This window comes from Lepus europaeus, chromosome 6 (genome assembly GCF_033115175.1).
Source record: "Lepus europaeus isolate LE1 chromosome 6, mLepTim1.pri, whole genome shotgun sequence".
Taxonomy (NCBI): domain Eukaryota; kingdom Metazoa; phylum Chordata; class Mammalia; order Lagomorpha; family Leporidae; genus Lepus; species Lepus europaeus.
In genome coordinates, this window is record NC_084832.1 from 11573237 (window position 1) to 11600915 (window position 27679).

The window sequence follows — 27679 nt, forward strand, 5'->3', positions numbered from 1 at the left end:
TATATTCTTTTTTTAATTAAACTTTTATTTAATGAATATAAATTTCCAAAGTACAGCTTATGGGTTACAATGGCTTCCCCCTCCCAAAACTTCCCTCCCACCCACAACCCTCCCCTTTCCCGCTCCCTCTCCCCTTCCAATCACATCATGATTCATTTTCAATTCTCTTTATATACAAAAGATCAGTTTAGTATATATTTATAGTAGAACTTACTGAGGCACAAATGTTTACAAGCCTTCTGAATAACTATGCACCATATTTATTTTATAAACAGCTTACTTTTGGTAGTAATTTTTAATTCTATGTTTTCTCATGAAATAGTATTAACAATTATTTTCAATTTTATGATAATAACAATGATACCTGAATAAAACCTGAAGAACTTACCACATGCCAAGGTTTTATAGAAATGGAATCATCTAATGCTGACAGCACCGTGAGCTTTCTGTTTTTTTTCATGTACAGACAGGGAAATTGAGCTATATAAAGGTTACCAGGAGGCAAGAAATCATCACAGTTCAGTACACGGGGTCTGGTTCCAGAATAACGGGTCTAGTTCTAGCTCCTCCAGCTGTTATCTGTGTGCCCTGGGACCAGGTGCTTCACATTCACCTGCTTTAGGTCCCCATCTGTAAAGCAGAGCATTGTGTTGTCTGATTAAACCTGCCTTTTTCCCCATGGCATTTTAGATATTCTTGTGAGCAGAAATTCAAAAATCTGTCCACACATTTTTAAACTTTATTTCCAATAACAGAAGTATTTTCAAAGAGACAATTCCAGAAAGTCCAAAATGTTGTTTGATGATTTGCTGCCCTACATTTTGGCATCCAGTGAACACCATGGACTCTAAAGACAGACTCCTTTATACTCATGTTAGCTCTGGAGCCTAAGATACATCAATCTTATGAGAAAATTACGTCGGATTCAACCTAATTCTCAGATTTGTTTCATTTTGGTTAAAACTATACCAGGTGCTTTTCAGCCACAAGCGGCAGAGTTAAATTGTATATGTTCTCTTTTATTATATCTATACTGGATTCGACAGTTCCTTCCTTTGTGCTCATTATTAGATGCATTTAATGGCTGAAGTTATAACATAAAATTATTCGATTGCTAGAGAATGCGAAGTTATACTAGACAGAAGTCAGAAATAACTATCAAAATCTTAAGAATATGAATAAAATGCTTTGTACAATTTTAATGCCTTTAGAGAGGCTTTTTTTTCATTTATTAAACTTTTATTTAATGAATATAAATTTCCAAAGTACAGCTTATGGATTACAATGGCTTCCCCCTCCCATAACTTCCCTCCCCTTTCCCACTCCCTCTCCCCTTCCATTCACATCAAGATTCATTTTCAATTCTCTTTATATACAGAAGATCAGTTTAGTATATATTAAGGAAAGATTTCAACAGTTTGCCCCCAGATAGCAACACAAAGTGAAAAAAAATACTGTTGGAATACTAGTTATAGAGAGGCTTTTATGATTGAGCAAATGAGCAGATAGAGTCTGGAGTTGTTGTACACCATGTTGCTTGTGATACCAGCAACCCATACTGGAGTGTCTGTTTGAGTTCTGACCTCTCCACTTTCAATTCAACTTCCTGCTATTGCACCTGGGAAGGCAGCTGATTCTGGCCCAACTACCTGGGCCCCTGCCACCCACATGGGAGACCAGGATGGAGGACAAGGCTTGTGCCTTGTCCAGACCTGGCTGTTTCAGCTAAATGGGTAGGGAGCCATTGGATGGAAGATATTCTCTCTCTCTCTCTCTCTCTCTCTCTCTTTCTCTCTCATTCTGCCTTTTAAATAAATGGATGGGCACAGAGAGAGAGAGAGAGAGAACGAGAGAAAGAGCAAGAGAGAGAGGGAGGATAAATATTGATTGCTTCTTGAGAAAATTCTTCCTTATTTTAAAAGTCAAGTGTCACTCAACCTGCTCTCGTCTCTCCTGACAGGCACCAGCATATTCACAGTCTATGAGGCCGCCTCTCAGGAAGGCTGGGTGTTCCTCATGTACCGAGCCATTGACAGCTTTCCCCGCTGGCGTTCCTACTTCTACTTCATCACTCTCATTTTCTTCCTTGCTTGGCTTGTCAAGGTACTGTGACGTACATCTGCAGGAGACTGCCTGCACATCAGCTCGTTCTTAGTGGCCCTCTACGTCCTCATTCCCACTGTTTGATAAATGGGGTTTGCAATTTTCTTTCAGAACGTGTTTATTGCTGTCATCATCGAAACCTTCGCAGAAATCAGAGTACAGTTTCAACAGATGTGGGGATCAAGAAGCAGTACAACTTCAACAGCGACCACGCAGGTACAGTGATGCAAGATGATATTTTAACCTGTGGAGACAGAAACACGTCCCCTTCTCACTGTCAGTGGGATCCAAAGCAGCTGTGGTATAATGGGCTTCCATGATGTGACTCGGTTAGGGAGCTGTTTAAAAATAGAGGTGCAGGAGCCCGAACCAAGAACCACCTAACTAGACTCTGTCAGTTGAGAGGAAGAGCATGTGTATATATATATATTTTCACAACTCCAGGACGGTTTGGATGCAAAACCAAGATTGCCAGTCACATGTATTGCTTACCTTGACTTGATTCTGACATCACAAGCCCTCATAGGGCTTGCAGATAAAACAGAGCAATTTGGAATTCCCCACTTTTGTATGTATTTGTTCATTGCAAGCCTGTATAATGTCATTTACGCATAGGATTAGGAATTTTAAAAAGACATATTTCATTCAGAAAAACCAATCACAGTTGAGGGAAGGCCTTCCAACTCCAAAGCAAGCACATGTTTCTTGAGGAATCACTCAGAAGGGTTCCCATAAGCTCCTGAGAAATAGGAGGTGGCCTACGATTTTATGAAATGTGTAGAGCACTTATTGCCTAGGAAACAATTCAGATGCATTGTCTGTATTTATTTTTGGTTTTATGTGCTTGTTTTTATGATGGTTGAGAAGAGGAAGAACAGGTTTATATATCATATCTTATAAACAAAAGAAAATAAAAAGTGAAGACCTAATAATTAAATGATTTAATGCCTTACGACTATTATTTTAATACAATTTCTAGAAGGATAGTAACATAAATTTGTAAATGCTGATACAGATCTGTTGAGACGAGGAATCTGTGAAAAGGTCAAGGAACAAATTTGACTTCAAAAATCTTCAAATTGGACTTTTAATAATCATATGTCCAGGGCCTGCACCGTGGCTCACTTGGCTAATCCTCCACCTGCAGCGCCAGCATCCCATATGGGCACCAGGTTCTAGTCCTGGTTGCTCCTCTTCCAGTCCAGCTCTCTGCTGTGGCCTGGGAGGGCAGTGGAGGATGGCCAAAGTGCTTGGGCCCCTGCACCCACATGGGAGACCAGGAAGAAGCACCTGTCTCCTGGCTTTGGATTGGCACAATTCCGGCGGTAGCAGCCATTTGGGGGGTGAACCAACGGAAGGAAGAACTTTCTCTCTGTCTCTGTTTATAACTACCTGTCAAATAAAAAGATGATATGTCGAAAGGCCACTAAATATCCTAATATTTGGAGAAGGCCTTCTGTGCTATGATAGAATTTTATCACCAATTCATTACAGATGAAACAGTGTTGATGTCTCCAGTTTTGACAAACAGCTATCCAAACTTCCATGAAAGATTTTTACATACTATGAAGGCTAAATCATAGATGCCTCGTAAAAAAGCATTCAAGGAATCAACCACATCAAGCTCCTACCTCATCTCACGTCTTTTAGTCAACTACGGGAAATAGTAAGTTCCCAAGTCCATTCTGAGGTGACAACCTCTGGAAAGGCTGTTCTCTGTTGCAGACAGGGAAACCTACATGGAACATATAACTCAGCATGTAACTTACATGCTGTTGTCCTGGACAATGACCTAACATATCTCTAAAACCCTGTTACATTTATTAGATAACTCCATGTATGAAATGACAGCTGGGAAAGTAGTGATTGGAAAAGCCAGCAGTTATAACAGAGAACTTAAATGGGAAAAGACCTTGAACAAAGTTACTCAAGATTATTTTGAAGCAAAATTGTACTTGATCAGGAGGCATAAGTCGGTAATTCAGTGGAAATCACACAGAGAATTGTGAAAAACCTTCATTAAGAAAAATGCTGGGGCTGAGGACCTGGTTGCCAAGCAACTGAAGCTCCTGCTGTGGGCCTCTTGGTGAAACCCTGGCAGGCAACCTAGCAACGGGCCTTCAGGCCCCGCCCACGCCTCCCCATCCCCTTACCGGTGGCCCCGGATGCTTTTCTTGTGAGTGGAAGGGGGAGAGGCTGGCGGCGAGTCTGCTGCATTTGTAAAATAGGACCAAACCCTGTGACGTGGGCTTTTCCCGAAGTAGTTGGAAACACTAAGTCACAGGTGTCTAATACTAATGAAACATGCTTTGAGGAAATAAAGATGGCGATTGCACTGCAAAGCACATAGCTTTAACAGACATGTAGTCCATTCTTGCCATTCTCCAGAACATGGAAAATTTGCAGTTGCCCGAAGTCATTCTCACTGAAGGCATCTCAGCCCTGCTGGACTTGTTGTCTCTAAGTTTGTAGACCATCTCATGATAGCCATGTATGCAGAAAACATACACATACACACATTAACAGGGCAAGGACAATAGACAGTTGGCTCTGAACTGATTCTGATATGGACCATGCAGAGGCATAAGAGTATCATCAGGGAGAATTGTTTCTTTAAACTAACAAAGCAACATTTTCCAACTGAATGGTCACAGCATAGACACCCACTGCAGAAAAATCACATCAGGGGCCCTGCAGAGACCATAACACAGTCTGTGGCAGGAGAACATGAGAAACGGCGTAGAGCATCTCAGAGGGGTGATCCTGAGCCTGCCTCAACTCATAAGGGGCCGTGACCTTCATACCTGCATCAATCTTAGACACTTAGACTCAGATGACTGTTGGCACTTGCTCAGCTATGAGTGTGGTCAAAAGGTAGAAGATGCACACCCATGGGCTAAGGATGCCCTGGATCAACCCATCAACCGCTCAAGCCACAAATTTTTAGGGGTCTCATCAAAGCATAGCAACCCTCAGATCCAGACTTGTATGCCCATGATTCAGACACCTGCTATCAGTTCTGAGGTCTTCTGCCCTAGACTGGCTCATGCTAGGGGAGAGCTTACTCCAACATCGCCTGGAGTAGAACTGAAAGAACTTTGAACTTCTAGGGCCACATGGGGCTGCTTTTCTGCTCCATAGAGTATTAAGAGAGAGAAAGCAGATTTCTGGAAGTCTCACACAGGCCCACCCTTTGTCAGTGAGTCATGTTCCCATAGGATCATTTTGAAGGTTTGGTGCATAAATATTCAGATTCTATGAAGAGAGCAATACTTTCTGGATCAGTTATTATCCCTGATTGAATGCTCTCACTGACACATGCTTTTTGAATTAAAATCCCCTAATTAAGACAGAAAATTCATAAGGATAAAGCGAATGCAAGACAAAAAGGCTCTGTCAACATTCTTATTTAAGGGTTCCTACAGTGCCTAAAGCAACCTTTGTATAAAGGTGCAATGCTGAGGGAAAAACGCAGAAAGGCATAGATGAAAAGACACAATCAAAAATGGAAAGAATTTCTCCTCCAACAAAGTAAAAAAAGACTAAGTACAACTTCATGCTCGAAGATAGTTCTTCAGCAATGATTTGTTGACTGTGTTCCAAGACATGGATTTCCACATGAATATAAATCATTAAACTTGAGAAGACAACTACAGTGATGAGAGCAGTTCAGGGAAGAACTATTCTAGCGTGGTGCAGTAGTGATCTCCTTCGAACAAGAAGCCACAGTGAGGGAATAATGCAGTCATCACAGCAAGTCAAGAGTGAGAATTAAATTCTGTGAGGCTGAGTCATTGAATATATTGTTTAATAATGAAATAAAACCAGGTGCCCACTCTTATTACTTTGTGTGATAATGAGTACCATCTGTTTTTAAATGATTGACTTACAAAGAAATCAAAAAGCATAAAAATTTCAAAAAATTTTAGATTTTCTCTGCAAACTGTGCTCTGTGTGTGCCTGCATGTGTGTTTTCATCTTGCGCTTGGAATTTTAATTTAAGTGCAATTCATTCCCCCTGTTAGCAAGATTCTCTCATCTTCTCCCTTTAGATAACTTGTTATTGGTGTTGATGATGATTGTGATAATACTTTGACTGCAGTAGATCAATCCAAGAAGCATTCTTAACTACTTTGTATTCTATATAAGCCATTATAAAACTAGCAATTGCAAACAGACAAGCCTGAAATCATTCTCAAGACTGAAATCTCCATGAGTTTCCAAATGATTGTATTGAGGAGAGTGCCCTAGGAAATCCATTTGTGTTGTTATTGGTAATAATTCACTAATTCAAAATCCTTATTACAATCCCTAACATACATTGAGCTGCACTGAGCACTGTGTAACCACTTTACAACCTGTCTTAGTAAACCTTCACAATAATATTGTTGAAGTAGGTACTATTATTGTGTCTGCTTTACTAATTGAAAAATGACAAGGGTTTGGAAAGTCAGTTATCTTACCCAGTATTACATAGCAGACAGGTGGCAGAACTCAAAACCAGGCTGCTCAGTGGCAGGAGCCTCTAGTTTTACTCACATGGAGATCACAGCACCTCTTAATTTAGCAAGCCCCACATCAACCTGATGTCCCTACTCTGGCCCCCTCCTCACTTCTCTTTTCTTAAATGGAAAGCATTGACTGCTGGCTGATAAGGATGTTCTCATACATTGTTACTCAAAGCATGAATAGGAACATCCTTCCCAGAAGATAGTTTGGCAGTATGTATCAAAAGATTTAAAAACACGTATATTTGACCAAGTGATTCTACTTTTAAGAATTTATTCTTGCAATGATTTTGAATGGTAGTCAAGGCTGTATATTTGAGAATGTTTATGGATGTGTTTTGGTAAATTTGAAAAAAATGGTAACATTTGAATCTCAAGCTGTAATTATTGATTATGTTTCAAAATTGCAATAAATACAAACCTTTAAAGTGGTTGAAATTTATTGACATTAAATATACTCACAATTCAGTAATACAAAAATAGGATCCCTTGTTTTTTTGTGTGTGGTATGTGTGTGATGTATCTGTATGTGCATAAGATACTGGAAAGTTACCTCCAAAATATTTGTAGTGTTTTTCTCTGGGGGATTGGTTGAACATTTCCATTTACAACTCAGCTACTTTTCTAAGTCTTCAACAGTAAACATGTTTACTTATACAATAAGAGGGAGGAGCTCTATCATTAAAATGAAATCATCTTTGGGTATTCTGCCTGAAACCAGCTGAGTTAGTAGAGTTAGATTTGACTGCAAAAGGCAACAAGCCCAAAACCAAAGGCTCAGGTAAAGTAGAATTATGTTCTCTCTTACGTGAAGCTGGAGGATGCCACTTGGGTGTTGGGGTGATTGTCTATGTCACACTCACATCCATATCCCAGGCAGCCAGAGGGAGAGAAAGAGAGAGAAGGAGAGGGAGAGTGAGAGAGAGGGAGAGTGTTAGATTTTTTTTTCTTTTTTTAGGGGGTAGCCTAATGGCACCATTGAAAATTCTCTGACCCTGGAAGACAGGGAGGATAGATATAGATGGACACATGGCAGCTCTGTCATGTTCTCTGCAGGGTTTCAGGATTCTCAGCTTCTGCAAAGTAGCTCAACTTCTGTCTTCAAGATTGACTGTTAACATTAACCAAAGTGGTGTTTTATAAGTCAGGGTACTAGAGAGAAATGGAACATGTTTGCATTTCATTTATTTTATTTCAGACAACGTAGTGACCTTGAAAGAACACTTTTACTGACAATTAAATTGAATCATTTGATTTTGGTCCACTGGAAAAAAAAAATTTAACAGAGAAAATGAGTCTGCTACCCATCAAAGCACAAACTTGCCCCGGGGACTCTTTGTGCCATGATGAGAGAGTTTAGGCTGTATCAACAGAGGTTTCCAGTGACTGACAGGACTGGTTTTGTCCTTTGTCCTTAAAAGGTGACACCCGGGAGTTTTCACAAGGACTTTAACAGGCAAGTTAGCAGATCTGCATTTCCACAGATGTGAGCCTAATTGTGAAGAAGGTGCTTGATTCTATCACTAAGAATAACTTTAAAGTTCATTTCAAAGGGAATCAGAATCCTGTAGGAGGACAGGTGAGGTAAACAGTTGGCCACTGGCATGTTTGGCCCAAGAATCTTGGTATAAATGTGTCATTTAAAACATATATATGGCCTGTGCGTTTTGGCCCAGGTCTCGCACCGTCTTACTTATTTCAGGGAGAGCAAGTTTACTTTCCACACGTGATCTGCCACCATTCCTGATGGGAGTTTTTAAAATTATGATTATAAATTCTAGGGGGTGGTATCCTTGCAACATCTCACTCACATTTCCATCAGCAATTTATCCTGTTCAACACTGGGTCAGGCTGGCATGGGAGCATAAACATGGATGGCAACTGAATTGTTTGTGTACTTCACAATCAGGAACCTCAGGCAGGAACAACCCAGGAGTACTTAAAGGTGGTGTCTTCACTGAGGAAAGTACGAATGCTTAACTTCACCCTGTCCCCCTTACTACACACACACAGTCGTGCACACACCCCTAAGGAACTTGGAAGAAAATCTTAGTGAGAAAATATGTAGAAGTGAGATCGTCCTCCAGCTGAGTGTCACATCGACAGAGGCATGGTCTTTGAGATAGAGTGATGGGCAGTGAGACCTAGGCATCCAGTTCAATAGATTTGATCTTATTTTAGGAGACCTGTAGGATCTGGAGTTTGATCAGTTAACATCTTCAAAGCCAAAAGAAACCACTTGTTGCTTCATAAATGTGTTACAAAAAATACCTGTTGAGCGGATTAATTTCACCAGTTAAAATAACCACCTAATGTCTCCCAGGTGATGGCAGTCTCCTACTAGTCTCTTCCTTTGCCATGTGCACACTTCTTAGTTATCCTGAGAATATTTTTGTATTCCCTAAGTGAGGAATGTCCACTAAATGATCATAAAAGCCTACCACCTAGAGTAAAAATACACCAGACATCATGTGCTAGAATTCTAATTTTCATTTTCTCCAAATCTGATAATAATTAATGTAATGGGGATAAAATACTTTGTTGAGGAGATTCTTTGAGTAATTTTATGCAAAGTCTATAAGGTAAGGTAGAAAATGTCTGACACAAAACAATAAATTTACTCAATAAATGTGAGTATTGTCATTGTTCTTGTAATCGTTATTATTCACTTTGGTTTTAGTGTTAAAATGAGCATAATTGAAATGACTCATGTTCCAAATATACACCCAGGAAAAGACAAAATTTGATAGCATCAAACTACAGCATGCGGGAGACAGGAGTTGGAGTTCTCAATGTTCCAGGTTAAATGTCTCTGACTCATCTCCCTCTTTGTCTTGAAGATGTTTCATGAAGATGCTGCTGGTGGCTGGCAGCTGGTAGCTGTGGATGTCAACAAGCCCCAGGGACGCGCCCCAGCCTGCCTCCAGGTGCAGTACGATGCCATTTCTAAAACTCTCCCAGCAAAAGTCTCTGACTTTGACTCTAGAGAAAGAAATCCATGGCTCCCCAGGCTGTAGATTTGCCCTCATTTATGGTCCAGAAGTCAAGGACCGTGTAATGCTCAAGCTCGCGTTCCAGGTCTTAGCATATTTTGTTAAGATAAATGGTAGAGGTTTTGGAGAGCGTCTGATGACTCCCTGATCAGCAGTATCAAATCAATGGATAATTTTGTTGTGTTAAATCTTGTGAAAGTGTTCTTCTACAAGGCCTGAATTATTTGGGGGTGGACAGACTTGGTTGTAATTCAATTTATTACCTTGCTGGGGGCCTGGGAAGGAATATTTCCCCTTGCTGTGGTCTGTTGATCCGCATCTACAAGCTTGTAGAGTGACGTCATGCGGAGGCGCTCCCTTCACAAAGTGTACCTGTGGCCGACGAGGTGTTGGATTGCAGTAGTCCTGGCAATAGTCTGCTAGTGATGAGATGAGCTACAGGCTCTCATCTTCTGCTCTGAGCACCTCAGTAGCCCAGATAAACTTCTGCGCTTCTTCAGCAAACCACATGGGCATCTTCTCTTGTTTCATTCCCCCTTCGTGCCCCCAAACATCGGTAACTCAAAGTAATATTAACTTAATTAGAGCAGTGTCCTTGACACTCCATAGTGTCTTCTCCATTTTTTTCTTCTTTTATTAATACTTAGGTAATAGTACATGTATTGACATGGAAAATATTCAAGAAATATTTTTACATATTTTATTGAAATACAGTATCAAGAAATGCACATAAGTGGACAGATAATTGAGTTTTTTTGGTCTGATCACACTCATAACAAACATCCAAATTAAGAACAAAACAGTACTAGTAGCCCAGAATTCATTTCCGTCTTCTTAAATGGTGAAAACGATCAAGCAGTCCACTCGTGAGCAGAGAACTGGTTCTGCCTCCTGGAGTATTTTCTTTACCCTCTGTTGTTTGTAGAGACAAACCTTCTTGCCTGTGACAGTGCCACCCCTATCATTTGGGGAAGTGTTTTCTCTCTTTCCCTCTTTCTCCAGCACAGAGGGATTGGTATGGGACAAACAGCATTGCATTTGGAACCACTAATATGAAGGCTACATTTATGTAGTCATTTTGTATCATAGTTATTTGTTTCTATTTGTTTCTAGTTTAATGGTCTAATTAAGAAAGAAAAAATATGTCAAAGGTGTAAACATGATCATTTAAAATACACAGTGTGGACCAGCGCCACTGTTCACTAGGCTAATCCTCTGCCTGCGGTGCCGGTACCCCGGGTTCTAGTCCCGGTTGGGGCACCGGATTCTGTCCCTGTTGCTCCTCGTCCAGTCCAGCTCTCTGCTGTGGCTTGGGAAGGCAGTGGAGGATGGCCCAAGTGCTTGGGCCCTGCACCCACATAGGAGACCAGGAGGAAGCACCTGGCTCCTGGCTTCAGATTGGCATAGCTCCAGCCGTAGTGGCCATTTGGAGGGTGAACCAACGGAAAAAGGAAGACCTTTCTCTCTGTCTCTTTCTCTCTCACTGTCTAATTCTGCCTGTCAAAAAAAAAAAAAAATACACAGTGTGAAATGATTGCCACAACCAAACTAATTAACATATCCATCACTTCACATAGCTGCCTGTGTGTGTGTGTGTGCATCACAGTCTTACTGCCTGTAGTCACCATGCTGTTCCTTAAGTCCTCATCTTATAGGATGAGTCATCGTACAGTCATAAGTTGTCTTACAACTGGAAACCGGTTCCCTTCGGGTAATATCTCCTTATTCTAACTTACACCCCTGCCCAAAACAATTACCATTCTACTTTCTGCTTTCTGACTATTATTATCTATTTGTATTATGTTGATAATATTAAATATTATCTCATGGTTCTTCTTCTATTCTGTATCTGATGGTAGTGATATCATTAACATCCAACTACAAGAGACTTTCAAAAAGCTGTGGGAAATGGAAATCAAAAAATTTATTTTGATGGAAAAAAATTGAGGACTCATGTTTTTCATAATATGCATTTTCCACTAACTTTATGAAATTTTCTTATATTGCAAGTATCTCTACTACTACCATCACTACTAATTGTAATGCAAATTATTATTACAGCAGAACCTTCTTGTCTTAGAAGCAATTCCGCTTACATTATTCATTTGCAGGATACCAACTATGTGCTAGCCATGACATCGTCCTGAACAAGACAGTCACAGTCCCTGCCCTCACAAAACGTAGTGGACATGAGGTTGGGCACGAAAAAGACAGCATTGAGTCACCATCTACCAGAGAAATAGGGACTTTGAAAGAAGGAATATGAGGTGTGGTAGGGACTTTTAATTTGAAGTTCCCTCTCTCCGTGAGGTCAAGGATGTTTATGAAAAAAGAGACTCAAGATGAGGTTTGCTACAACTCTGTAATACAGAAAGACTGGTGTGCATCAGCAACCACTGACAGGAGGTATTTTGAATATTTTGCAATATTCATGGGAAGGAGTGGAGTCTCCCACACTTAACCCTCAAACAAATGAAGAAAGTAAGACTAGTATCTGGCATCTTCTGGTTCCAGGGCCATGTTTTATCCAGCTGAGAAACCATGAAAGGAATCATGCATTTGTGATAGAAATCATCTACCAGGGCTGCTCTGGGCACCAAATCAGTCTTTAGAACTTGGAATACATTGCTTTAAAATCCATTAAATGCTTATTAACAAATGCCTCAAAGTTGCAATCTGGAGTTAGAAGGCAAGTCAGCCCCTTTATCACAAAGATTTTGGAATTGCTAGGGATATGTAGTCCAGTGTGATGGCAAAACTGAGTGAGAATAGAGCAAAGTCAAGGATGGTGTGGAAGGGACAGATGTTGGGCTTGAAGAGTATGAGTGTGGCCCCGGAGAGACCTGTGTGCTAGACATGAGTTATGAGTAGGGCAGCACACTTGGTAAGTTTTATAAATGGTGACTCCTGTGGTTAGAAATGAGAAATGAAGGAAAGCAGACAATTGAGCATGAAGGGATTTCCATTCAATCAACTTCATCTGCTTGGTCCTAAGTCAAGCTTTCCCAAAGGAACCAGTATTCACGAGTGTGGATGAAAAGTGAGATGGCCAAGAGATCATCTAATTATGGTGACTAAGAGGACCTGTAAATACATAGAAAGTACATTTCCATGTCTGAGTGAAAAATCACTTAATTAAAATTTAACCAAAAGGAAAGAATTAACTAAAAATATATATTTCAGGAAAAATGCTCATGAAATGCTTGCTGGCTTTTAATACTGATTAACACCAGGTAAGAGGAAAAATTTTCACCTGAGCCATCTACGTTCTGTCTTGGTCTATAATGATATCTCACCTCCTAGAGCAAACAGTAGCACAGGCCACTTCTTTTAATTTTGAAAACCAGCAAAATATAACTATATTCTCATTTTTTAAGTTAACCAATACCATTTAAAAGAATGATTTGCATCAACTCCTCTTCATCCCTTTAATCATTCCACTTCCAGGAGGGAACTGGGTGGTGAATATTAAGAGTCAGGTTTTCTCAGCCTCTTGCATTTGTGGCTGCGTTCACAAATTTTCTCTCTTCTGCGAAAACATGTCTTCCCCCGAGGGGCACTGACATTTTCACAGAGCATTTCCTCTTCCTGCAACTCTTCTCTCCCACTCACCCTTCAGAACTTGCTCAAACATCACTTCAGTGAAGACGTCTGCATTGTCCTCCAAAAATAGATCCAGCACCTCTGTTACTTGTTTCCATATCATCCTATGCTGTTCTTTTGTGTTTCTCATAATTTTAAGAAAATAGGTTAATAGTTTAATTCATTATTTAATGCCTGTGTCTCCAGCCAGGGGAGCTCTGTGACAGTGCGGTTGTAATCCCTGCTCTGGTCATTGCTAGCGCTTGCCTTCCACAGGGCATACAGCCCATTCCTGTTTGTCAAATGAGAGGTGAAATCAACCCAGGGAAGGAATGGTTTGGCACCATCGTGTCTTATGAAAGTGCTTATTTGACCTCTCACTTGAAAGTTGCTCTATTTGTTCTTTTGAGCTGGTCCCCAGGAACTAGAAATTGTATGGATTGTGGCCAGAAAAACGAAACCACCCATTTCTATAAACATCATTTATTTCTATGTGCATTTGGAGTTTGTTTCTAGAAAGTACCTCTCAAAAACTGTGGGATCCTGGGTAAATTTAGGTAGTTTCGCCACCATGTTGGCAGAGGCCTGATGGAATATAAGTCTGTTATATCTTACATCTCTCAGGACCCTGTTGTCTCCCTCAATGTGTGAAATAAAGATGACAGTATTTAGAAGCACGGCGTTGGGATAACATAGCTGAAAGGAACTCAGGCCAATTCCATGTTAGCAAAACCATTGAGTTTTTGGGATGAAGCGTTGAGACAGTTATAATTCAATTGAGTTTGTAATTTAGCAATTCTTGAAATAAACTGGGAAAATGAAGTGTTGGTGATATCTGAGATACAGAAAAACTGGTGGTTCACTGTCCCTATTTGACTGTTGGGAATAGTTGGTTTTGTCCTTAGAGTGGAACCATTTTTTAATTTGGCCACAATATCATAAAAGAGTGTGTTACACAGAAAAACCATGTAACCTCCTCCTATAGAATAGAATGACCTGGTATTACCCAGCTCTCATTTCTACCTGGCCATCATTGGCCAGAGCTGAGTATTGGTTCCTGTGTTAGAACTGGAACTGTGTGCATTTATTCTTGGGTTCATACATTTATTTTTCTCAGGATAGAAAAATTATTTATCTGTCCAACAGAGGCAAATATTGGGAGGGATATGTGAAGTCAACAGTGATTGTCCAGATCTGAGAATGAGGATGAGAATGTATCGCAGGTGGGCATAAAAGGGCTTGTTAGGGTGATGATGATTGCACAAGATAAATTTATAAATTCACCCGCATGGGAGACCAGGAGGAAGCAAGCACCTGGCTCCTGGCTTAGGATCGGCACAGTGCGCCAGCCGTAGCAGCCATTTGGGGGGTGAACCAATGGAAGGAAGACCTTTCTCTCTGTCTCTCTCTCTCACTGTCTAACTCTGTCTGTCAAAAAAAAAAAAAAGGCATTAGAAGCCATCTCTATCCTTTCTCAGGATAAATTGTTTTGGATTCTTTACCTTTCTTCACTGGTATTCTGTCTTAAAATTTTCACTTTTTCTTCTGCTTTCTGTATCCGTTATTGTTTATTGGTTTTAAACATCTATCTTCTCTACCAACTACAAATAATTAGGTCATTTAAAAAATAAGATTAATAGATGTGACTGAATCTTCCCTATCACTGTTAAATTCAATATGTGATGTAACTGATGCTTCTGTGATAATGTATGTTTTATATGAATAGCTCTGTCTGTCTGCTTTTTTGTCTCACAAATCTATTAGGATTTTATATATTCCAGTGAGCAGTGATTAGGATCAAACAATAGCACCTACTTTTATATTGCATCCCTGCATTTCCCAATGTACATGCACGCATCTAACTTTATATCAAATGTTTCAATGATTGCATTTCTATTCCCTCTTTTCCTATGTTGGTTGAGTATATTAGGACATGTAGCAATCTTATAAGTCTTTTACAGAATAATATGCTCTGTAGAGCCATTTGTGGAATAAAAGTAAGCACCTTTAGTCTGTGATTTGAAATTCTACAAGTTCATTTGCATTCCAAGACATGAATTATAATTATAATCGTAGCTATAATCATAATGGTAGTCCTATGCAAGCATGCGAGGAAAGGGCTCAATTTGTCACCCTTGGAGTGGTCTTTTATATTTTTATAATAATGAAAATACATAGACTCACAGATAAAATTGCAGAATCCCAAGTTCAGAGTGGGAGGACGGGCAGAACAGTCCCATTAGCTAGTAGGTTATGTGTGGTGACCTCTTTAATGAGTCTTATTGAAATTTTTAGTTAACCAACTTAATTATGTTCATTTTGATAGGATATTCCTCATGTTGATCCAGTTACTAACAGAATTCAAGCCATGTTTAATAAGGCTAAGCTTAATAATATACCTAGCCATGGTTAATATCTGCATTTCCTAACAAATTCATTCCCGTGTTTAAAAACAATGAAGCAAATGTCCCATAGACCCAGAAATACTCCCTGTCATCCTTAGTCCTGCCTGGATTGTCTTTGTGCTCTGTGCTCCACTCCCCTGCACACTGCTGTTGGAGCTGATCACTCAGAGTTCCCTTCCCCCTTCCTGTTCTGATTCACATTGTGGAGACAAGATGGCTGGTAAGATGGAAAAGCCGAGAAATACAGATAAGCCAAGCCCCATCCTGGTTTTTTTTTTTCCTTTTTGTGTTACAACTGCCTCCAAAACATGTCTCCTAACAGGACCCCACTACCTCCCACACCTGCCTCCCAGAATACAGGCATCCTTATCCTCATTTGATAAAGCAATACCCAGTACTACGTCTTTGTGGAGGGAAAATAAATCAGGCTGTTACCACCATTAAATAGGCTCTGGAGACAGACATGTCTCAGCATGACAGCTTACTTAGTGATATGACCTTGAACAATTTTGTATAAAATGGGAATCATAGTACCTCTTTCTTGGTTTTATGAGAATTCCATAAGTAATTATGATTTAGTTAAGGATTACACAGTTGCAAAGCACAGACCATTTGCTCAAAGAGACCATTTATGGTAGGTGTAATCCTGTTTCCCAGGTGACTGTACCTTCTGTGCCTCCTCTCACTCTCTGTTTGGGCCACATGATTTCATATCTTTGTTCCTGTCTATGCACCTGCCTCTCCTCTTTTCTTGAATACTAGCTTTATTTTGGCTCTTGCAAATTACCCAACATGGCACACTGTGACTAAGTTTGGGGACCTCTCAATCAAGGGCCATGAAGAGACTCACCAGAGTGAAAGTGAACCAAGAAAAAAATACTGATTCATAGTAGACACCCCAAAATGGAAGGCATTGGCCAGAAGCAGTAGGTCATGAGAACTGAAGTGGACGCAACTGGTCCATTTAAGCAAAGTGTTGGGTTTTCCAATACTGTTGGAAAGTACTATAAATCCAAAGTACTTTGAAACCTCCCTACCTTATTCCCTACTAAAACGTTTCTCCTATCACTGTCTGCTCAAATCACTAACCAACCAACCTCATCAGGTTCATGGAGTGGGTAAAGAAGGGACATAGCTATGGTAATATTAAATAGTCAGATTTGACGTCAGTAGTTTTAACTCAGGGGTAGTTTCCCCTATTAAACTTTAAAGTCTTACTGGACTTGATAAGTGTCTTAAGGGCTAAATAAGCAATTATAGTCTGACCTTAAGGTTAGTCATCCCCTTTAATATAGTTTCTTTAGGGAAATAATACATAATTTCCATGTATTTACAAAGAACAACTTGTAGATTGATTCCATTTCACAATATATTAAATCATTTATTTGAATTTTTAAAATCTATAATTAAATAATTTAGAAATATAAAGATTATCTATGTATCCACCATTAGAAGTAATAACAACCAATGTTTATTGAACATCATCTATGTGTCAGGCACACTTTTATTAAATTTAGTAATTTACTATTAAAATTTTACATTATTTAATGCTCACAACATTGCCATAAATGTAGGTAATAGTAGAATCTGTACTCTATAGATGAGGAGGTTGAGGCACAGAGAGCATAAGTAACTAGAGAAAGGTCACATTGCTAGTTAGACTGGGAACTTAATCTTGGGAAGTCTACCCAATATTTTTAACTGCCTTATTTTCTTTACTATACTTTATCCTAGCATAAAATATACCACAATTTGCCTACCACCTAATCATTCATTGGTTTATTCGTTCTCCCAGTGGTGGACGTTAAGTTTCTTATCTTACTGTTTGACTATCATGAACATTCTCCACATCTCTTTGTATACCTGTGTGAGAATTGTTCTGGCATGTGTAGCTGGAAGATCAAGTACTGGTTGAAGGATATGAGCCCCTTCAGCTCTATAAGATATTGCAAAATAGCTCCCCAGATGATAGTGCCACTTTTTATGCCAACTAGTGACTTGTAAGAACTCTTAGTGTTTCACACCCTTGTCCACACTTAGATATCTTGAGACTTCTACACCTGAAGCTGTGAAATTCTAACTTGTAATGCTAACTTTGCATCGCCCTTATTATAGCCTACAGATGTTGTACATTTTTATATATTCACAGGGCACTGTAGAGGCATAACCAAGCTACAGATTGCTTATTTATGTCATTTGTTCACTTTTCTGCTATACCTTTTCAATGATTTTTCAGAAAGTTTCTATATTTCTGATGGGTATATTGTTTCTACTTAAATAGGAAGGCATAAAACTGTTAGGTATAAAGATAAGTACAAGATATTCATGCTTGACACTTGAGCGTATATTTTGTAGCTTTACTGAGGGAATAAGGCAATTCTGCCGTGTGGAATACTTCTACCCACCCATACCACTTAGAAAGTTTCTACAAAGTGTGCTGAAGTGTGAGTTCCAGAAAAATTATCAAGTTATAATGGACTCTCTTGGCATGAAACCAACCGGTTACACAGTTATTCAAATACAATTTTAGCGGAAGCAATATCTGTAGGCAGGGGTCACTCCAATGCATGATAAATAGAACTCTATTAAATTGGAACCTCATTCCTTAGGTGCTCCTGTGACAGCCATTCCCCCCTCCGCCTCGCAGGTGGTTTCCGTGTCTTGACAATTTGACAGAGGTGGCTGCACATTTTAAGCCATCTTCCGACACACACCCAGTGATCTATTATCTTGAAGAAAGTCTGACAAGGAAATGAGAGTACGCCTGAGAGCTGCATGATCCAGCTCAGTGCCTCCCTGGTAGCATCTCACTGTGAAGAACAAAGCAAATGGGCTCATAAGTAGGTCAGATCGTGGCACAGTTATTACTGTAGTGAACTGATGCTTTTTGAGAAAGTTTCCATTGAAAGCAAGACTGAGAGGAGGTGGACTATATGATAGGTGCATTTCAAGAGATGAAGTGACATCTCAGGCACTTCTTAAAAATGGCTGTCTTCTTAATGAAGCTTCCTACAAACTGGCAGATTATTTCAATAATGGATGGGACCCATGAGAATTCAGGTTCCTCCTACAGTAGAGACCAGGGTGAGAAGACAGCGCACTCCAGCTAAGACAGGGTGGCCAAGGGGCACCTGGGGTAATTTGCTTAATCGCTCTGCCTGTTACCTTACTTGTAAACGGGATATAAACATCTACCGGGGTTTTGTAAGAGTTTCCTGGCACAGGTGAGGGTGCGTGGGCCCTCACCATTGCCTTGCTCTTGCAGCCCTTGGCACCATCTCAGGGTCTGTTTGCCTCTGCAGGAAGTGCACTCTCATGGATGCCCACAGTACCAGGGCTCCCAGCCTTCCCTTCCTGCTCTGCTCTCTTTCTCTTGTCTTAGAAGCATTTTGCTACCATGTTTCCCAGGCCTTATCCTAGACACATCAGCCCTCTCTTATCAAAAACTAGGCTCCCCCATCTCTCTTGCTCATCCCACAGATCAAGCATGCCTTTCTTGCACTTCCAGAAACCTGCAGGCAAATGAACCCATAGTGTTTCTCTTTGTCCTCTCCAAATCTAATCTGCCTTCAAGTCTGCCATGATTTCAGCTTTTGCATTTTTTTTTTCATCATATCATCCTCTCCACTGCATCCAAATATCCTGACCTTCAGAATCAGGTCAAACAGCTTCCTCAACCAAATGGTCTTGACTCCTTGATTCTGTTTGGTTACTTTGGTCTCTGTTACCCCTATGACAGCCTTCACATGATTGGCTTAGCAGATACTTGCTGGATTCTGTGTATTTGCGCCCTTGCAGATGCTTTCATTCCCAGAACTACACGGCACACAGATCTTTCCTGTCCCCGTAGGCAGGTGCCAAACATCCCCTCATACACACGCATGCACACACACTCACATTACATCATACACAACCTTGCACATACTCTCCCACTCATACACTCACATGCCCTAGGCACACAACCTCACACATTCACACTTACGCAGACACATGCATGCTCATATGCACGCTTGCATGCATCTTCACACCGACACTCCCATGCGCACTCACACATACACTCAAACATACTCACCTTTTCTCAGTTTCCAATAGCAGAACATAAAACAGCTGGCTAGAAGAAAAATGGGGAGATGCATTTAAAACAGTCATTCTATAATAAGTTAGAATGAGAACTAAAAAGAATCAAAATAAAATAGTTACATGGAAAGAAGCACAAGAAAAGGTGCAATAAGATAACTAAAAGACAAACTGAAAAGGCATGTTATAGTCTTGAAACCGGCAATAGACAAATCAACTAAAGCGAGGGATCAAGTATATGAATACTCAGTTCTAAATATCCCACATATATGAACTTGAGTATGTTAGTACATAATATAGAGAAAATATACCCAGATTTTACATGTTATGCATGTGTCAATTGATAATGACATTCAGAATAGATACCAGGAAACCAGACATGATACATTAAAAATAAGATTAAATTATTCACTGTTTTTTATGGAATGATTAACCTACCTTACTGGCAATTAAATGGTTTGACCTCTTAGATTTTTGAGCTTCCCTGGGGAAAAAAACATGAAATGCTAAAATTATCATGGTTTTGAGTGTCACCTGTAGAGCAGTTCTACTATGGCCCTTTATAACTCTTCCTTAAAATATCAAAAAGGGAAAGACAAAGACAGATTCACAATACTGGACACTAAGCTAAGAAAGCACTCCTTTCAAAATCCGGTGAGGCCATCCAGTAAGTGTGGTTAGCAGAGCTCCCATGAGAAAGACATAGCATGTTAGCGTGCGCCTCTGGCGTTTCCTTTACACTGAGTTGGAATCAGAGGGTCATGTGGAGGGACAGCCCAGTGACTGTCACTGGCAGAGGTTCATTCCTAGAACATGCCCCAGGAGGCCTCCTCAGCCGACCATCACCCCCGAGCTGCTTCTGCTCACGGCGGAGTAGTGCAGCTTCTTGAGATGAACAAATAAGAGATGACATTACTCAAAACAACAGGAGTACATAGACCTACTGCAAAATGCTTGTGGAAAATAAAGTTAGACAATAACTTTAATTTAGTGCAAAAAAAAAAAAAGCCCATTGAGATCCGTACATAATTTTTTCATAATACACACTTCCCTTGAACTTTTGAAGATCCCCTCATATTACTCAAACTTTGGTGTCCTAATTTGTTTTGCTCACTTTGTGTGACAACATCCCAACATTAGGACTTGGGTTGGGAGGGCCTTGGAGGCATCTCCAAGTTTAAGGTGCCCCTCTTCCCAGAGTTCTTGCCGAGACTCCTGGGGGAAGCTGCCAAGCTTTGCTAAGAGGACCAGCGTGGCCTCCATTTCACACAGAGGACAGAGGGATGAACAGTGAGGATTCCCCGAGGGTACTTCCTTTGGAACAAAGTAGAATATTCATGACCAGTTCAGCACATGAGGGGAGCCGAGTCACAGCTAAGCTGTTGTTGAGTCAAGGTGCGTATGCCCGTGTGGAAACGCATGACGAGTTTATAGGAGCACTATTCTGAAAGTAATATGGGTGTATGTTAATTTCCCTATGTCCTACTTTTTCCAGACACCAGGGAAGAGGAGAGGAAAATATTGTGGAAGAATTACTTTGATTTTTATTGATATCCATGTACATCAAGGAAGCAAGCGCCACACTTCACTGCTGAAAAGCCAAGATTTTAACATTTTCCTTCCTAATTATTTTTCCAATGCCAATAATGCAGTCATGTGTGGACACTGAATGCTTAGTCCTTAGATTACAATTTACCTAACTGAACAGTGTCTGTGCCTATCTTCAGTGCCTTCTCCTTTCTCCTGCTAATCCACATATGTATGGCCACAGAGTATGAGGAAACGAGATAGGGAGAGGGTGCTGTGAGACAGTTAAAATGGTGAATGTCCATTATGCCACTGTACTCTGGAAGACACATGGTGCCTTAAGCTTCCATAAACAAAATGCACCATGGTTTGGATCAATCCATGGACAGGTAATTTTATTGGACAGACAACAGGAAATATTCTGTTTTAAGTATTCCTTAATTCAGCAGTTATGTCCACATCCATATGTCTGTCCATGCCCAGAAGTGGCTTTTGTGTGCTTTTGATGCTTAGCAAGGCATCAAGCATTACACATCATGTAAATAGGAAATTAGTGTTCCTTATACTCATACATGGGTGTATCTGGTCCAGCATAGAATAACAAGCTAAAATACCTTGAAAGAAGTGGGTAAGTGGTCTTCCTTCCTGTGAGGGTCATTTTTATGTATAGAATGGCAGTGTTCAAGGACCCCCATGCAAACCACAGCTCCCTGGGGATGCCAGAGAGCTAGGGAAGCAGCGTGGTTAGCCAGTTTGAAGTGGGGAGGCCTGCCTGCATTTTCTAGTTTCCATGGTGTGATTGCTCCCACTCAGGCCAGTTTCACATCGCCGGTACAACACTACTGAATGTGAAACTGCGGTGAGATGCACCTGTAGCTCCAGCACATCACTCGGGGGCACACTGCATTACTCACCCCCTTTAGTCAGAGATTGCTAATGCGTGCAGACATATGTGTTTGAACATATTTCAGTTTTGCTTGCAAAAACGTTATCTTTTGATATCTGCATCTGAAGCACCAAGCCTTCAATGTTATAATTCTAAGAAAATAATAAACTTTCCTCACCCCATCCTGGTAATATAAACTGCTCACATCCACCCATGCTAATAAGATGACTAATGTAGTTTAGTTCTTTGCCTCAAATGAGGAAACTAGGCTGGTGGGTATGTTAGTATTTACTAAAGCACAAGCACCCTTAAATTTAGTGGCTTTTAAGACACCAATTTTTACTGGTGAATTTATGGATCAGATAAACAGCCCTGCCATTCTGAGCCAGTCTCGGCTGTTCATGGTCGAGTTCATGTACACACCTGTGGTCCACTTCTGGACTGAGATGGCTGTGATGTGAAATGGAGAAATGAGGATGGCAGGACCCATGGCCACCGCACAAAGCAAGACTGGTGGCTCAGGTTTCTAATAGCAGCAAAAATGTGTCCTAACAAAGGTATATTCCAGGTGTCTGTGTACTTCACCTGTGTTCCCATCTTGTCCCAGTGATCAAACAAGGCATGGGCTGTGTCCAGAGTCCCCAGTGTTTATAAAGGCCTCCATCAGAGGCCACCAGGCTCTTCCACTTGGACTAAAGAAATTTTTAAATAGTCAACTCTGCTCAGTGGCACTCCTGGACCACTAAACCTATAGTTCCTGTTAAAATCATGTCTGTGTTGTAAAGTCAGGAGCTGGTGATAGACAATGATAAGAATTATGACAAATGTTGGTCACTGGGTAAGGTGGCATCTGGTCTGATGCTTCTAGAGTGACATGAACGTCATAGTCAGCCTGGCTAAGACATGAGAGGCTGTGATGAAAGCCTCCTTTGCCTTCCAACACCTTGACTTGCAGATGATCTGCATGCCTTTAATCAACCATCTTTTCCAAGAAAGAGAGCAAACCACGGTCAGGACCTGGCAGTTGCAAGGGTGTCCTCAGGTATCAGAGTCTCAGTGCTTCGATGGAGAATTGCTTGAGGATTCTCTTCTGTCCTGGCAATCCCAGGACAGGCAGATGGGAAGGGCAGACTGTCTAAGCACACCCCCGTTCTGGCTTCATGATTGACATAAACACATTCCCTTTTGGACAGGAAGCCTTTGTGTTGCACAGAATTACTTGCAATATTGATTGGGGAAGTAATGACTCTCCAGGTGTATTCTAAAAAAGGAAGGCAAAAGCTGTACCCCTTGCCAATGAGAGACTTATTTTAGATTTTATGCACTTGCTCTTTTGCATTACATTCCTGCTCTTGTGCTCATGGCGAAGGTGCAAGATGGTTTCAAAGAATTTCACCTGCAATTATATTTTTCTCCAAATGTATTCATTTTGAAATCCAGTTAAAACACAACTTTTAGTGCATGACTGATACAATGTTCAAGGGATAAAATTTTCCTCAAAGTAAGATGTTTTATTTGCCCAAGCAAAAATGTGAGGAAAGAATTGATTTCTGAGTGTCTAATTCATTAAATTAATTTATAGCTATTGTGGTATCCAAAGCCATCATTTTGGCTTGTTGTCTATAGAGTTTGTCTATAGAGTCTTCAGTATCTAGAAGGGATAATTTCCTAGAAAGAAATACATGAGAGGCCGGCACCATGGCTCAACAGGCTAATCCTCCGCCTAGCGGTGCCAGCACACCAGGTTCTAGTCCCGGTCGGGGCACCAGATTCTGTCCCGGTTGCCCCTCTTCCAGGCCAGCTCTCTGCTCTGGCCCGGGAGGGCAGTGGAGGATGGCCCAAGTGCTTGGGCCCTGCACCGCTTGGGAGATCAGGAGAAGCACATGGCTCCTGCCTTCGGATCAGCGCGGTGTGCTGGCCGAAGCGCGCTGGCCGTGGCGGCCATTGGAGGGTGAACCAACGGCAAAGGAAGACCTTTCTCTCTGTCTGTCTCTCTCTTTCTCACTGTCCACTCAGCCTGTCAAAAAAAAAAAGAAAGAAAAGAAATACATGAGAAACTGAATATAAAGAGTTCCTGTGAAGTGTTGAAACATTCATACCACTAAAAATGAAATCACTTTAGACTTTTTTTGAAAGTGTATACATTTTCATGTCCCGTCTCAAGAATACTTATCTCTTCCACCTGATTTCTCATGTTACACTACCTTCCTCATAAATAACCAATTATATCTCTACCTTTAAATCCTTGGGTGGCTTCCAATACAGTAATAGCAAGAGTTACTAAATACAAAATGGCTGCTGTGGGCCTTACACTATTCTAAATAGCTCATTTATATTCATGTGACAGTCTAGGAATGTATGTTATCATACCCATTTTCCATATGAGAAAACTGTGTTACAGAGAGTAACAGAATCAAAATTTAAACTTAGTTCTGTTTTCAAATTTGGCTTTCGGTTACATCATGGCACTCTTACAATCTTATGTAAGGAACAGACAGTCTTTGGCTTTCAAATATAGGGTTCATGTATGCATATCTTCTGTTCAATCAAAAACTCTTGATAAAGAATCTGCTCCCCCTCTTCTTAATACGCACAACAGTCAAAATGCATTCCTATCACCCAATTGTGGGCAAGAGAAGTCCTGCCTTGGGCCCCAAACATCTAACTCTAAAAGCTTTGATCTACTTATTTCTGAAGATCCTGTTTCCCATATGGAAATTGGAATGGCAGAAATACTTATCTTGCAGAGTTTTGAGGATTAAGTGATGTCATTACATCAGCATGGTGTCTGTTCAGAATGAAGTTTGGCACAAATCAAACACAAGGAAACGCTGGTTCTTCTTTTGATAATCTATCTTGCTGATGTCCATTTTAATTACAGGAGGAGCTCCACACAGGTTTAGCTTGGACCCCATAGTCTCTTGATAGCTCCCGCAGGATGGCTTGGAGCTAATGTAAGAAAAGTGGCCTCTCTTGTTCCTGCTTGAGATTGGACACAGGATCATTGTTCCAGACCCATGGTTTCATGACACTTTCTGATACAAAGCAAGATGAAAGCTACAGTTGGTATAATAAATATTAAGTTTATAGTAATACATTTTATAGAGATCCCTACTGTAAATGACCTAGAGTGGAATCCTTGTATACAGACATATTTCATAGGAGCCAACTTGAGCTGATGTCTGTCATAATCACTCACAATGCTGTATTACTTTCCTACTGCTGCTATATCATATTAGTACAACTTGGAGACTTAAACAAACATAAATTCATTATATGAGAATTCTGCAGATCAGAAGCACAAAACGTGTTTCCATGGGCTGAGAGCAAGATATCAGCAGGGCTGATTTCATCTTGAAAGCTCCAGTGAGAACCCTGTTTCTTTGTCTTTTCCAATTTCTAGAGATGACCAGATGGTTAAAAAATCAACACATGCTTTTTGACTAACAGGTTCAATTGAGTTTTGACCTTGGAGTTGGGGTGGGAAGGAGTTGTCATCCTTTTTTGTATTGAGGCATCCTAATATAGTGCCATAATATTCCAGCTGACATGAAATTGTAGAATTGTAGATAATTTTACAGGTCACCAGTTTAACATACCATGCAAGGAGAATCTTCTGTGGTCGTACTTCTCAAACTTCAGGATTCACAAGAATCCCCTGTTACTGGTGCAGATTCTGATTCAGTAGCTATGGGATGGGGCCTAAGACCCTGTACTTTGGGGCCAGCATTATGGCATACTAGGTTAGGCCACTCTCTGCGATGCTGGCATCCCATACAGGTGCCAGTTCAAGTCCTAGCTACTCCACTTCTGATCCAGCTCCCCTGGTGGTGAGCCTGGGAGAGCAGCAGAAAATGGTTCAAGTCCTTGGATCTTGTACCCATGTGGGAGACCCAGATGGAGCAAGCACCTTGCCCCTGGCTTCAGCCTGGCCCAGCCCCAGTCATTGCAGTAATTTGAAGAATGAACTAGGGGGCAGAAGATCTCTCTCTCTCTCTCTCTCTCTCTCTCTCTCTCTCTCTCTCTTTCTATCTCTCCCTCCCTCCCTCTCCTCCCCCCCCCTTTCTCTGTAACTCTGCCTTCAAATAAATAAAGATAAATCTTAAAAAAAAGATCCTGCATTTCTAATATGTTCCCAGGTACTGATCCAAGGTTCACACTTTGAATAGTAAGGCTTAGAACATTACTGACAGATAAGGCTCTCATAGAGATGATTCTGTCATGGTCTCTTTTGTATATTTTCATAATTACTACTGTCATATATACACAAAATTACCTCTTGGATCAAAGACAAATAACATATTCAAGACTTGTCTATTTTTTAAAATGTAAACCATAGTGGCATTGCAATTGAACACTAAAATATTGGTGCTTCTGTAGGCTATGAAAAGGCATATACTAAGTATGTATAAATAGAACTACATATACATATGTATGTACATACATATAATACACACACTTATATATGTATACAGATATATGTATATATGCTTCTTGATAAATTGATATATAGATGCAGAGAGAGGTTCTACATCTATATAAAATCATGCAGTTATGGAAACCTCAAGTTATGTAATGTTTTGTCACTGATTTAACTGACATTTCCCATTACATTAGTTTTTGTAAGAAAACAAAAAATTGACAGTACGAAGTTGGACAGTCCTACAGATAAAAGTGTGGGTATAAATGTAATGTGGCCAGGCCTTTTCCAGTAAGGAAGTGGGCTGGCAGTTCCAAATGCTGGCTGAATTGAATGGAGTTGAAGTGCTCTATGTGAACAGCAGCAACTGTTACTGATTTTACTGATTTTAATATTTAAATTTAGCTTCCACACATACTTATCACCTTCATTCTTATTTAATATTTGAAAGTTATTACTTTGGAGAAATCCAGCTAAGGATGGTGATTATAGTGTATCAAAATCTATTGTGAGTGATTGTTTTAATGAATCTGCACCAACAGGGACATGTAGACATTCAGACAAAAAACAACCTAATTATAATGACAGCACAAAAGTGAAGCTGTGACAGTTACAAAACCAATTTAAAAGTTTTCTTGACAGGCATGGCTAAAAGCTTTGTTTGGACCCTTCAGTAATAACAGTTTACTTAAGACATGAATCCACAGCTAAGAAAAATATAAAGTTGTGGCTTTTCTGTCATGCAGGTAAAATGGAAATCAGTTGAAATGTTTTTAATAGAACGTTATGTTGAAAAGAGTAGAGAAAAAGAATAATAGTTATGGAATTTAACTCTCACAATACAGGAAGGACTAAATAACAATAAAAATTCTAATGAGAATAGAAACTTGCCAGCTGATTTGCTTATCTGTATTATGAAGACCAGCAGTGCCCCGAAGTAAATTGATGTGCAAATGAACATGTTGATTGGCAGTTCTGGAATTTGATTTTGTATTACCTATAAAATAAAGTCAATGGTAAATTGATATGAGAATGCATCAGTAGCTATGATGACAGGAAGCCTCACTAAAAATCTGCTTTTCCACTGATGTCTCTCAAGTTATTAGTCCTTTATCATTGTTATTTATCTTGTTTTGTTCTGGGCTCAGTCAGATATGCAACATAATTAATTCTTTGAC

General features: G+C 40.2%; 1 protein-coding gene across 2 annotated transcripts in view; it reads left to right on the forward strand.

Moving 5' to 3' along the window:
- Positions 1-27679, forward strand: part of NALCN (sodium leak channel, non-selective) — a 375909-nt gene that overhangs the window by 138861 nt on the left and 209369 nt on the right. For both annotated transcript variants that reach the window (XM_062193965.1, XM_062193966.1), the window contains exons 8-10: positions 1961-2103; positions 2215-2319; positions 9452-9538. In XM_062193965.1, coding sequence (XP_062049949.1) covers positions 1961-2103; positions 2215-2319; positions 9452-9538 — 335 coding nt within the window. The remainder of the gene's footprint in view (positions 1-1960; positions 2104-2214; positions 2320-9451; positions 9539-27679) is intronic.